Source organism: Chenopodium album, chromosome 5, assembly GCF_948465745.1.
Source record: "Chenopodium album chromosome 5, dcCheAlbu1.1, whole genome shotgun sequence".
In the NCBI taxonomy this organism is placed as follows: domain Eukaryota; kingdom Viridiplantae; phylum Streptophyta; class Magnoliopsida; order Caryophyllales; family Amaranthaceae; genus Chenopodium; species Chenopodium album.
The window spans coordinates 65,354,019-65,367,160 of NC_137838.1; the positions used below are offsets into that span (position 1 = coordinate 65,354,019).

The following is a 13,142-nucleotide window of genomic DNA, read 5'->3' on the forward strand; positions in this document are numbered from 1 at the left end:
CGGCATGTAGGTTCTACTTTTTACCTTTACCTCATAAAATCATCATCTAAATTAACTAAATTACCCTTCATAAAGGTAAAAAGTGATAAAAAGTGAGACCCAAATACCGGAGATTTTAGCCAAAATTGTTAAAGTGGTAGTGCTAGTTAAACTTTTAATATCTTTGTGGTAGTTCTTTAAAAAAAAAATTAATAGGTAGTTGTTTTCAAAACACGTGCTTTAATTGGTAGTTATTGACAAAATTTCCTTTTTTATTATTATTTGCATCTCTTTCCTTTTAAGGGTGTTTTTTTTAAATGCATCATTTCTATATTTGGGAACTTTATATTATATTTTATTATTTCTGTCTCTAACTTTAAATTCCACTCAAATTATTTTATCACTTCTCTCTTTTTTATGGTCCCTACTTAAATAATAAAAATATCTATTTTCTCTGACATACCTTCTCTTTCATGGTCACTATCTTACTTTTACTATAATAATTTATCCACGTACTCACAATATTTTATTACTCTCCTACAATTTTGTACATTCTCAAGTGATGCAAATAAAATATATAAAAAAAAAAAAAAAAAACGAAAGGGGTATTAGAATTAACCTCTTATGATCTTTATAATAACAAAATGACTTTTATTTCAACATATTAACATTTATTTTAACATATTGACTTTTTTATTATTAATGAAACGATCAATGTCTATAATATTAGTGACCGGCAATAAACTTAAAAATTCATGTTAATTAGGTCTATTTAAGAGTTAAAAGACGAATGGAATATCACAATTGTCAATGCGCGATCTAAGAATAAATTCCCTTGTTATCAACAAATCAATTACTATATATATAGTACTAATAGACACAGCAACAATGACACGTGTCATCTCCTGAATCGTCCTTATTAGTTCTTTTTCTTTTTTTTTTTAAAAAAATAAAATGCTTATTGATTATAGAAAAAAAATTATTTACAAATAATATTATCATGATACATATTCCATATTAATATGTTGCAATAATTATATCTAAAATGAAAATATTTTATAAATCATTTGAAATTTTTTTTTTATAAACAAGAAATCTTATGCCGTCTGGGCAATGCACAGATGGACCATTCACATTTATTAAAAAGCTAAGTTTGAAACTTAGCAGCAAATAAGCTAAGCACAAAAAGGCTTAGTGGCTACACAACCGGTCTTGACTAAGACATGAGGCCTATAGCCGGATGGTTGCTTATTTTATAAAACCGCCTGTTCCACTATGAAACTTGGTGTCCGGCGACACCTCTCCGGGTGCAATCGTCACAGAGAGCACTCTATTGTTTGCTCTACGTACGCATGTAAACGACAAAGATTGAACGATCTAATTGGTCAACTCATAGCCGTCTGACTAGAATAATCTAGGGAATGACCAAGTATGCGAGAATCCGGATGTCCTGGAACATCAACCGGCTATCGACCAAAGTTCCTAATTAGATTATTTATTCCAAAAATTGCACAGGTTTCTCTAATGGGGCAAATGAGCTTTGTGTAATGGCTATGCAACCACCCTAGACGGTTAATTACCGCCTGGGTAAGAGGCTGGAACGTCTGTTTCAATGGCCGGCTGTGCACTTGGTTTGGGGAAATCACCATTGTGATTGATTGGCTTACAAACATCTCATACTCCTCAAAGTATCAAACGTTTCCAAGCCAAGCAATCAAACTAAGATGAAACCAACCACACAACCGTCCAGGGGCAAGAACAATCAGATTACTAGAAAGGAGGATCGGGGATGATGGTACGAAGTGAGTCATGGAGTCACATTCGCTCGTATTGGCCTCTACTCGATTCTTGTAGTGAAAAGTGACTCCTGCGATCTCAAAGGCATGCAAACAAAATATTCAATTTGCTCCAAACTATCATTAAGCTAAATTGGTTGAATATTGATGCAACACATAATTCTAAAATATTTGTGATCACTTAGCTTGAATTAATAACAAGATTAAAAAGGAACCTAAACAGGTCTTCCAAATTATCTTATTAGGCGTGATTTTCAATTACATATTCCCTTTAACATGAAATATAGTGATCAATAAATATAATAAAATAAACATTAATATTGGAAGCAATTTAACAATAATAGTGTTAGTCAAATCAAATATAAAATTAACCTAATCATGATACTAGCAATATTAAAATAAAATAAGAGTAATCAAATTAATTAATTACTCACATTCCGCGCGTTCCTTTAAATTGCTACATCATGAATAAATTGTTAGTAACTTCAATAAAAAAAATATAAATCAAATGAAAATTAAATTAAATAAATGTAGATTTGATTTGGTCCAAACCCTCAGTTATTTATAACTTTCACACCTTGGTTTAAGGAAGGAACCTCGAGTGTCGTAGAACTCATTAGAGAGAGAGAGAGAGAGAAGAGAATAATTTTTGGTGTAAAAGCGAGGAAGAGATAATGCCTTGATGCCCCGAACTGTAGAAAGGAGGGGGGTATTTATAGGGGAAATGAGCAGAGGGAACACATGGAACCCTAAAAAGATAAAAAAATAAATAAAAAAAAAACCTAAAAAAATAACACCGCAACACGGCAGAGAACACCGTGACACGGTGCCAGGCACCGTCAGACGAGGGAAAATCCCGTGACATGGTGGAAAACAGAGTGACGCGGGAAATAATTAGGTTACGGGAGATAAAAGCGTGAAGGGTTTACGCGGAAAGGACACGGAGTTGCCCCATGTCACAGCACAGGCACCGTGACACGGTAATTCCTATCGTGACACGGCAGTTCTACCCATGTCGTGGCACAGTTTCCCGTGACGCGGGGAAGTTTTATGTCCAGTTTCTCATGCGCGTGGGGAAAGAAACGCGGAAAAAACACGGGAAAGCATCGTAACACGGTGAAAAATCTCGTGTCACCGTACCAGGCCCCGTGCCACATCAGCAAGCCCCGCATCGCGACAGTTTAACTACTCTGCGGTAATTCCAGTTTTTTACGCGTTTTTAAAATTACGATAACTTTTTGATCTGTAACTCGGAATAAGGAATATAATATATCATTGGAAATCTTATCAAGTTTAATTTCCAACCCAATTAGAATCAGGTCAAAATCATTTTTATATTTTAAATATTTGCCTTTTTAGTGTAAGGGTGTCGGTTATGGGTCGAGTTTAGTGTTTTGCTCATATAGTTTTCGTTATAGCTCGGAATTGGGCTTATCAACCCAAATAATAATTGGATGAAAATTATAAGACCAAAAATTAGTTTCTCTCAATTTTGCGATGTGGACACGAAAAGTGGATAACAAGTTATGGTTTAGGGAAATGAGCTAGGAAATGGATTGGTTTATGAAATGTATTGGATAGAACATGGATCTAAGCACTCAAAAGATTAAATACTCAATCCAACCAATAATGGAGGTGAAAGGTGTTCATCATCGTGTTTGGTTTTGGGGAGACATTTTTAGGTGTCTACACACACAGGCTGGAAAAGAAAACAAATGGCATACTGCCGCAGAGAAACGAGTGGCTGACTCAAAGCTGCTGAGGTGGCTGCTCCGGCTGGTCCTGACCTGCGGGGAGGGCTCCTGATTGATTCTCAGCCGTCTGGGGCTGGATGTCTTGGTTCTCTTGGCCTTCCGCCTTCTCCCCTTCTTTATGCGAGACTTCATATCCCAGCTTAGCAGCCCAAGCCTTTAATCGAGGCGGAGCTGCCTCTCCCAATAGTTGGGCATCATACACCGAAGTGGCGTAATCATACCTAAGCTTGTAGACTTCGAAGTCTACGTCTGGGTAGAGGAGCCCCCAAGATATCTTCAGGCGGGCCTCATTGTCCCGCTCATTCTCCTCGACCTGCCGGACCTGCTCTTTGGAAATCTCATCCCGACGCTGGTTCTTCAGATTAACCAGATCTATCCCCAACCGGAGGACGTCCGCCCGGAGCTTTGTGTTCTCTTGATCAGCTCCCTCCAATTCCTTGAGATCAGATCGAGCATTTTTTAGTTGCAGCTCAAGGTCATTGGCTCGGTTGTTGGCAGCATCGTTAGCAGCCGTCAGATTCTAGATCAGCTCCTCCTGTTTTAACTCTAGGGCTTTAATCTTTATTTTGGACATATAGTTAGCATATTCAGCAGAGTTGAGATTTTGAGTGGCCCTCTTTTTGGCATCATTTACCTCTTCTTGCTTCCGCTTAAAGGGGCCCTGCAACCTGTCCACTCTCAGCATTACCTAAAAGGGAGGTCAGCCGGAAAGTTTAGTACTTAACAAAATGAATGAAGAAAACATCAAAGTATTAAGTTGACATCAACTTACCTCCGCTAGCTGGCCCATTATCCGGTAAAAATTCACCACTTGCAGATCAGGCACTGAATTCTTCTCTGACCGGGTAAGGGCCCTCACCATCCTTTTGGCGAACGCCGGCAGGTCAGGTGGCCCGGAGGTAACATCTGCACCATAAGAAGTACTTGGTGAGAGGGTTGCAGCATAGTTGGCATTCATTCGTTGCCAGCTGCTTACTGAACCTCCAGAAGGGTCGACCATAATCTTGACTCGCATGAAGTCAAGTGGCCAAGGAAGTTCAATATTGATCTTACCTTGAGTCTGGGGCTGCGGAGTCTCCCCCTCCCCAATCGTTGTAGCACTGCTTGCAACATTTGAGTGGCTCGCCACTCTTCGATGCCTCAAAGGCATCCGACGCTTTCTTCGCAGAGCGCTCCAAGCTTTCACTCAGAGCCCTTAGAATTGAAGGCGATTTTCCCCCGGTCGTAGGTCCGAGTTGGCAGAAGAAGTTGACTGGGAAGGGTTCTTCCTTGGGGTCTTAGCAGCCGGAGTTTTGTTTAACTCATCACCCGGCCTTTTGATAAGCTTGGAGATGGAACGGGGAATGGTTTTGACGGCATCATACGAAGGAAAAGGCAAAAAGTAACAGCCGGCAAACACTTGGGAAAATCAGAAAATAAAGAAAACAAGTCAGGCGGTCTTACCCCGCCCTTCTTGGCCTCTTTAGCCTCAACGGCTGCCTTCTTGGCTAGCAGCTGCTCTTTGCGCAGTTGCGCAGCAGACTTAGCCGGTGTCTTCTCCGGATCCACCATGTTCAGCGCTTCGGCTACAAGGAGAAAACAAAAAGTTAGTCAACACAATTGAAAAAGCTGAAGTATATAAACAGAGACGACAAATCTGCCGGATGTATAGCAAGTCTACCCTTTGGGAACATGGTGCTTAACCTGCAAGCGGACAGGAACACCTCGTCCTTAAAAAAGTCTGGATGGGGTGTAGGGAATATTCTAAGCATTACCCCTAGCTCGAACCCCACTGTGATATACAGTAAAGTACGGTGGCGTCCAAATGGAAAGAAGATAGAGCAAAAGAGTCGCCAACAAGTTTTGGGAACTTGTAAACCGTTCACGAGGTGAAGGTTACACCCCTTAATGATCCAAGGGATCGTCAACTCCAATAGGTCTTGAACCATGACTGGTAGTTCGGGGATGAAGGTACAAATCCAACCTAAAAGAGATTGAACCTGCCCTAATAATAGGCCTCTACTTTATTCTGATCGTATTCATGTGCGCTTTCTGACTAACATACAATCAATAGGATTAACCCTAAACCTGTTTATCTATGTTAGTTGAATATTAATGCACAAATAAACTATTATTGGCGATCACTTGAATTATAATCATATTAACCCTAACAAGATTATTAATTATCTTATTAAGCGTGATTACAAGTACAAATTCCCTTTAAACATGCATAAAAGGTGTGATCAAGCAATAACAATAAAAATCAAATAACATAATAAATAATCATCATAATAATAATTAAAATAATTATAATTATCATAATCATGTTAAAGCATAATAAAAATAGCAAAATCCTAGGCATGATACTAACAAGATTAATAACAAACCCTAGCATGTCATTAAGCAATAAAAATCAAATATATAGCCCTAACATGATACTAACAATTATAAATATTAGTAAGAAAATAGGAAGCATCATACTTTTAATCATACTTGATATTATGGTTACCCTAGACATGATACTAGGAAGATCAAAACCCCTAACATGACGCTAGGAATCATAATAACAACCTAGACATGATTTCTATATCATAATATCAATAAATCAATTAAAAGCACTTACTTGGATGTCTTGTACCTATTTCTAATAACAAAATACACGCGTTAGTAACTTCGAGGAAAATAAAAAAAAACAAACAATTAAATAAAATAAAATAATTGAAATAGAGATTTGGGACCAAACCCTCAGAAATATTAAACCTTTCACATCTAGGGCGAAGGCAACTTCGAATTATGCTAGGTGTGTCTTGATCTTGTGAATGCGGAATTTTGTATGCAAAAGGGTTGGTTCAGAAAGAGAGAGAGAGAGAGAGAGAGAGAGAGAGTAATCAAGAAATTCTTGATGAGACTTGATGATTAAAAAAAGGAGATATGACCTCTATTTATAGAGAAAAAAGAGAGTCGAAGAATAAGAAAAGAATCCGAATTCGAATCGAAATAGAACTCGATGGACAGCAGTTTTGCGGATTTTGTTTTTATCATATCTTTTGATCCAAAAGTCAAAATAAGGCATATGATATGTCGTTGGAAAGATCTTGAAGTCTAATTTCCAACCCAATTAGAATCAGATTAAAATAATTTATAGATAAAAAGATATAGCCGAAATAGTAGGACGGTGTCAGTTTTGGATAGAGTTTCATATCTCATTCAAATCTTTTTTGTTATAGCTCGGATTTAATATTATAATATATCATTGGAAAGATAATTTCAAGATCTATCCAACCATATAAAATTTGGATAAATATTATGAGGAACCAAAATAAAATCTGACTATCTTTGAACATCTTTAAATTCGAATAGAATTAGGATTAAAAAAAGGAAAGTTTTAAAAAAGGAAAGTTTTTATTTAACTCAAATTCTTTAATCTTATCTTTCCAAAAAGGATAATTAAGATCTTTTAGAAACTTATAGAATCTTCTAATTAATCCTAATTATTTTAGGAAAAGGATTAGACCTTTGGACCCTCCACATGATCATTGGGTCGTAGGTAAAATCCGGTTTGGGCCCAGTTTAGTATTTTGGTCATAACTTCCTCATTATTCATCAGAATTGGGCTTATAATGTATCGTTGGAAAGGTCTTTTAAAGACCCATCCAACTACACCATTATTGGACCCATATCATGGACCAAACTAAATTGGAATGCACGTTTTTCAAAAATAGGGTAAGAAAAGAAATATTTTCAAAAATAGAAAGAAGAGATATTTTAATAAAAACATCCTCATCACTAGACTTTCACACTTTCGCTTTATTCGATAATCAAATGACATGAAAGGTATTCATCACTGGGTTTGGTTTTGGGGAGACACAAATGGGTGTCTACAGGGGATCTAGTTCTTTGGCACAATTATCTAAGTCCCATCCCCCAAGGGCTCAATTGTGGTCTTGAAAAATCTCGGCTCCATTATTTGCTCTTGGGCTCTAGAAGAGATCTGAGGAAGGGCACATTTCCTGCCCAGGAGAGCCGGCTCCTTATTGTACCGGCGCAGAGTCCGGTTGTGTCTCAGCGAGGGGGAGGAGATCAAGTAAAACTTCTCCTTCCACCCGGTCCATTTGGACACTTTGTCCAAAGTCTTGGGGCAGGGTGGTAAGAGTATACCACGCCCCATGGCCGCCTGAGGCCTTGCTCATGTAATGCATGTGAGAAAAGGCTGTAAATCTGGGCTCTATATTCTGAAACTCGCAGGCGACGATATAGCTCAGAATATTGACCCATGAGTTCGGGGTGAGCTGCCAGACGCCTAGGTCATACCCCTTAAGAATTTTTCAAATCCCCTTATGAAGAAGGAAGCAGAGGCCGGCTTTTATTACCGCCTCGTAGCAGACAAAGTAGTTGTCTGCATTCTCAATCTCGTCCCCCCAGGCCATCACTACATCTCCAGTAGAAACTACAATTTCTCACTCCTCTCCAAAGGGGTGTTTTTCCTTAAAAGCTGCAAAGCCGCTCCTCAGCAAGGCTATGTCACCCGGAAGCATCCTTGTCTTCGTGGGGTCTGGGAAACTCGATGTTTTAGCCGGCTACTAGTAGTCAGCCGCAAAATTGCACTTGATCAGAGCCAGACGCCTCTGATCTTGATCTCTCGGCGGCCTCTTCACCGCCTGACTCATCTTCCAACTCCTAAGAAGAGACGACATCCTCGCCGTCTGCCTCCCTTACACTTGTGCTATTCGGGGAAGAGGGGGCACCATATGAGGAACCGTCTTGCTCATCCGGACCCTTATAGTCCTCATCTCGAATAACCTCATCTGCGGAAACTTCCCTAGCGCGCCGTCGTCTAAGCTTAACAACCGTCTGTTTTACTCTTGCCATTGTGTCCTGCACAAACACAGAGAGGGAGGAATTCGGAGATGAGCAAAGCAGTTTCGACTGTCCAGAAAAGGTACCCCCGGTTCTAGATTCAGTCGTACCAGGAGACCGACTGAAAGTCCTAGGCAGTTTCGTGTGTGTGGATGGAGAGTCCATTTTTATTTTCAAAGAATATGTATGCAGACGGACAAAAGAATATATACAGATGGAAATGAAGAGAAAAGCTCAAAGAGGGTACAGGCGGTTACCTTACTTAAGTTCTGAAAACTCTGAAAACTGCTACAGACGGTGACCAGGGACGCACACGGAAATCTTAAAGTTCTGATGCAGGAAGGATTAGAGTATCTCTCTCTAAGAATCTCTCTTTCTCTCTCTAAATATTCCAAGTTGTGAAAATAGTGAGAGAAGGGAGGGGGCGTAAAACTCAATTAATAGAGAGGTGAAACGGGAGCCTCCCCGTCACACCTCAGAATTTACTAGCCGTTTTCATTGTTCACCTCTCACGGGGAAACACGTATCATAGGCTCCACGTGGCCCCCCACGTCACCCCTGTGAGGGGCAAATGTTTAAGGTTAAAATACCCTAGACATGTGGACCAATGAGAGAGGCCCACGTGTCTAGCCTTGGCAGGTCATCATAGGCCACTCACCAGCTGACACGTGGCAACCTCGGATAGCAATCAGAATTGCGGCCTTCAAAGGCCTAATCCCGAGAAATCCGCGCTCTACGGCGCAACCCACCAAACCTAGGTCAGAGTGACCTAGGGAGGGGCACATTTCCCAAAGATCCTATAAATAGGGAGGTATTCTCCTATTTTGGGGATATATTCAATCATTTATTACATCCATTTTCTCTCTCATCAGAGAACACCTGATCTTGGAATCCGAGAAGATCCCCACCTAAATTTCCGCACCTTTTTCTCTTATTCAAGTTCTAACTTGATCGTCGGAGACGGAGCTCCAACCACCCGGGGTCTCCATTGTTTTTGCAGGTACAACTCGAGTCGTACCAGACTTTGTGATGTAACTCTAGCGAGGGACAAAAACACCCAAAACAAGTTTAGTTCAATTCAGCTCCTAATTTCCTTATCTCATAAAATATTCATTTCAGCTCTATTCAGTTCAGCTCAGTTCAGTAAATGTGAACAGACCCTTAGTATTGTGTCAAATATTTTCGGACAAACGAAAATGGGAACTGTGTCAAGTATTCTGGGACGAAGGGAGTATGATAAATCACTTGATTTCTCCATTCCACAAATATTTATTACGTAGTATTTTAGCAAGTTTTACAAAATATATTTTATTACACAAAGTTTCATATGTGGCTAACCACACCGTGTTGATGGGGTTACTTGATCAAGGGTTACTTAGTCGCCATAAGTTATTCGATCAGGCAGAGATTACTCAGCTTGTCAAGGGTTACCCAGTAAGGAGTTCCTCCTGTGTCAGCCGGCTGATGTGGCCAGCAACAAAGAAAATGCGCTAATTTTATATAACCAATTTTGTTATTATCTTTTTTCAATCTAACCAAAGATTGATATTTTAATTAAAAATTAGAAAATAATACATCTCTCTTTGTCTAACTATAATAAGGATGTGCCGCATATGGTAGTATGTGAAAGAGTTGGTAGGCTCGTTGAGGATTGCAACAAGTATGCTACGAGAATTTATGCACTCCCCAGCAAGAAGAAACCAAGCAGCCCGAAAATTTGGATTCCCCCTCCTGATGACTTTGTGAAGGTGCACTGTGATGCTTCTTTGAAAGATAGTGGTTGGGTTGGTCTTGGTGCGGTCATTCGAAACAAAGATGGTGAGGTGTTATTTGCAGGCACACGAAGATGCAGGGGTAGCTGGCCACCGGAGATCACGGAGTGTAAGGCTGTCTTATTTGGGATAAAACTAGCAAGCCGCTATGGGTTTAAGAAAGTCATCATTGTATTCGAAAGTCAAATTATCATCTCTCGCCTCTCAAAAGCAGTCACTTATTTTACAGATTTAGATTCCATCTTAGAGGATGTGCTCTCTATTTGTAGTTCTTTTTATTATGTTAATTGGTCGCATGTGCGTAGGGATGGGAATGTTGTTGCCCATTACCTTGCTAGTTTAGTGCCATTTGGTTGTGAATAGGTCTAGGAGAATCACTGTCCTTCTGTTATTGCTCCCTATGTACTTATGGACACTTTGTCCATTGATTAATAAAATGGCTCCTAAACTTTTCCTCAAAAAAAAAAAAAAAAAAAAAAAACTTATTTTAAGGGGTAATGATATCTATAAAAATTCAATATTCCCTCTTTCTAAAAATAATATTCTTCTACTACTCTTTAGGATCTCACCCAAAAAAAAAAAAAAAAAACCCTTCAAGTTAACCTCTTTGCTAACCTCTCTTTCTCTAAGGTCTCATGACTATCATCATACCTACTAAATTTCTGTAATACACGTACCAAAACCTGATAAGAAAGGAGGAGTAAACCTCTTTATTTGATATTTTATTCAAAAAAAATTACACGAAAAATCACACAATTTTGGGTGTAATTAACGTTTGATGTAATTTGGTATTCTTGCTTTAGAATTTAGATTTTTTAGATACTCCTCCCAATTCAAATTAGTTTACACATTTCTTTTATTACATTTGTTAATGCACAAATTCGACTATAAATTCTCTTATTATCAATAAATAAAATTATATTTTAAACATACACATTGAGAAAATCTAAAAAAAATCTCATATGAATATCACAAAATCTAATCAAAGTTTTGAAAGCATAATAATAAAGTATAAATGTACTCCCTCCGTCTCTAAATAACATTCCTACTTTTCTCTATTATGTGAGAAATAAATGCTAGAAATAGGAATGTAATTTAGAGACGGAGTGAGTATAATCCTAGAAGTTATAAATAATCACCCATTGCTAATCAAAACCTCTTCAAACTTCACCAGAGCACCAAAAATACTCTTCCCAGTTCCCACCCACCCAAAACCAGCCCACTTAATGAAACCAGATCCCAACTTTCCCAAAACTAGCACCACTATCCCCAAAGTCCCAAACCATACCCGCACAACCTAAACCATCCTCAAACAAAACCCATCAACCTTGGAAAAACTCACCCGACACACTTCCAAAACGAAAATCAAGATAAAATATTTTTAAAAGTCAAATTTAAAATCAAGACAAGAGATTCGAAAAATAAAATACCAATTTATGGTTTGAGATGATCATTTCATATTCAAATTTGACCATTAACAAAAGCTAATAATGCTCCGAGAGTATTATTATAACTTAATTTTTAAATTTTAAAATGAACATTAATTACATCAATCGACTTGTGATTTTGATATTTATTCCCAAATAAATACGAGTACGAGTACTATTCTAAGAAATATTTTAAACTATAAAGAGGTGTTTGTTAACAAGATTCTTGACCACTAAAACCTTAAAATTTACTAATTATGTGGTGCCAAACAATAAAAGAATGAGGAGGCGGAGCAACGGCAATAGGGAGGACAATAGTAAATTGTGGTGGTGATAGTGGCAACGGGAAGGGAGGTGGCGGTAATACCACGAGAGTGAGAGTGAGTGGTGGAGCAAAGGTGAGAGAAAAGACAGGTTGAATGATCCAAATACTAATTTTACACTCGAACTCTATAATACGAAGCAAAAGATCTTGTGTGGACCTGGTCCACAATAAAATATGGTCTCACGTGCAAGCAACAACACAGACAGCCCGTTATATAATTCTCAGCCCATACACTTCTCAGCCCACCCTCTTCCCACTGAACCCAAAAATAAACCTCTATACAAAAAAACTAACAACGCTAAAGCTGCAAAATTCATCAATGGAAGGATTGATCTCAACAAATTAATTCACGAATTGCTGAATTCATCAATGGAACAACAATTTTCAGTTGCTATCAGACTCAACAAATCAATTCGTGAATTTGAATCAAACACAAATAACAATGAAGGTATCAATTACGCTTTTAATTTGATTTACTTTGGCCAAAAAAATCGAGTAAATTACAATTACAATTAAATTACACAAATATTCAATATATTTCAGATTATTCGCAAGACAACAATGGACCCGAACAACACGAGGTTGATGATTTTGAAAAAGACGAACCAGAGGATCGGATAACGATAATCTTCAATTGAGTGCTATTTCTACTGTAACTGATGGTGATCGAATGCTATTTTATTGCATTTGGTTGATTCGATTAGATTTAGTATGATGATATTCAACATATTGTTTTGTGGTTTTGATTTGATTTAATTTTTTTTTCTGAGAAAGATTATAGACATATTGTGTAACTGTCTAATTAATATTACTATTAAAGCCACGGAGTATTATAAAAGGCACTATGGCTTTTTTGACATTAATGTTGCTATATTATCTTAAGGGTCACTATGCATAGCTAATTAATTCATTTAATTGTGTTCCCTATATGATGAGTTTGAAAGGACTGTTCCTTGGTTCATTGGTCTAATCTTCCTGCTCATGATGCTACCTGGATGGCTAAAGCTGACTTTGAGGCTCAATTTCCTGGGTTCTTGTCTCAGACTTGAGGACAAGTCTTTTTGATGGGGGAAGATATGATACAGGACATTATATCACAGCTTACTGTTTGATTAATTATTTGTTAAATTTTGGCGGGAAAGTTAGTTATGAGCCAATTTAGCTATTTTGTCTTTTTCTTCAATTTGTTACAAGTTGTTACGGGGTTGTTTTGTGTGGCTGTAATGAGCTTTGACAGCTATAATGCTATATAG

The 13,142-nt window shown here is 38.1% G+C and overlaps 1 protein-coding gene across 1 annotated transcript; it reads left to right on the top strand.

The window, feature by feature from the left end:
* The first annotated feature begins 9,978 nt into the window (after positions 1-9,978).
* Positions 9,979-10,500, top strand: LOC145633016 (uncharacterized). Its single transcript, XM_081685328.1, has one exon. It carries the CDS (start codon positions 9,979-9,981, stop codon positions 10,498-10,500), a length of 522 nt encoding a protein of 173 aa, XP_081541454.1.
* The last annotated feature ends 2,642 nt before the right edge of the window (positions 10,501-13,142 follow it).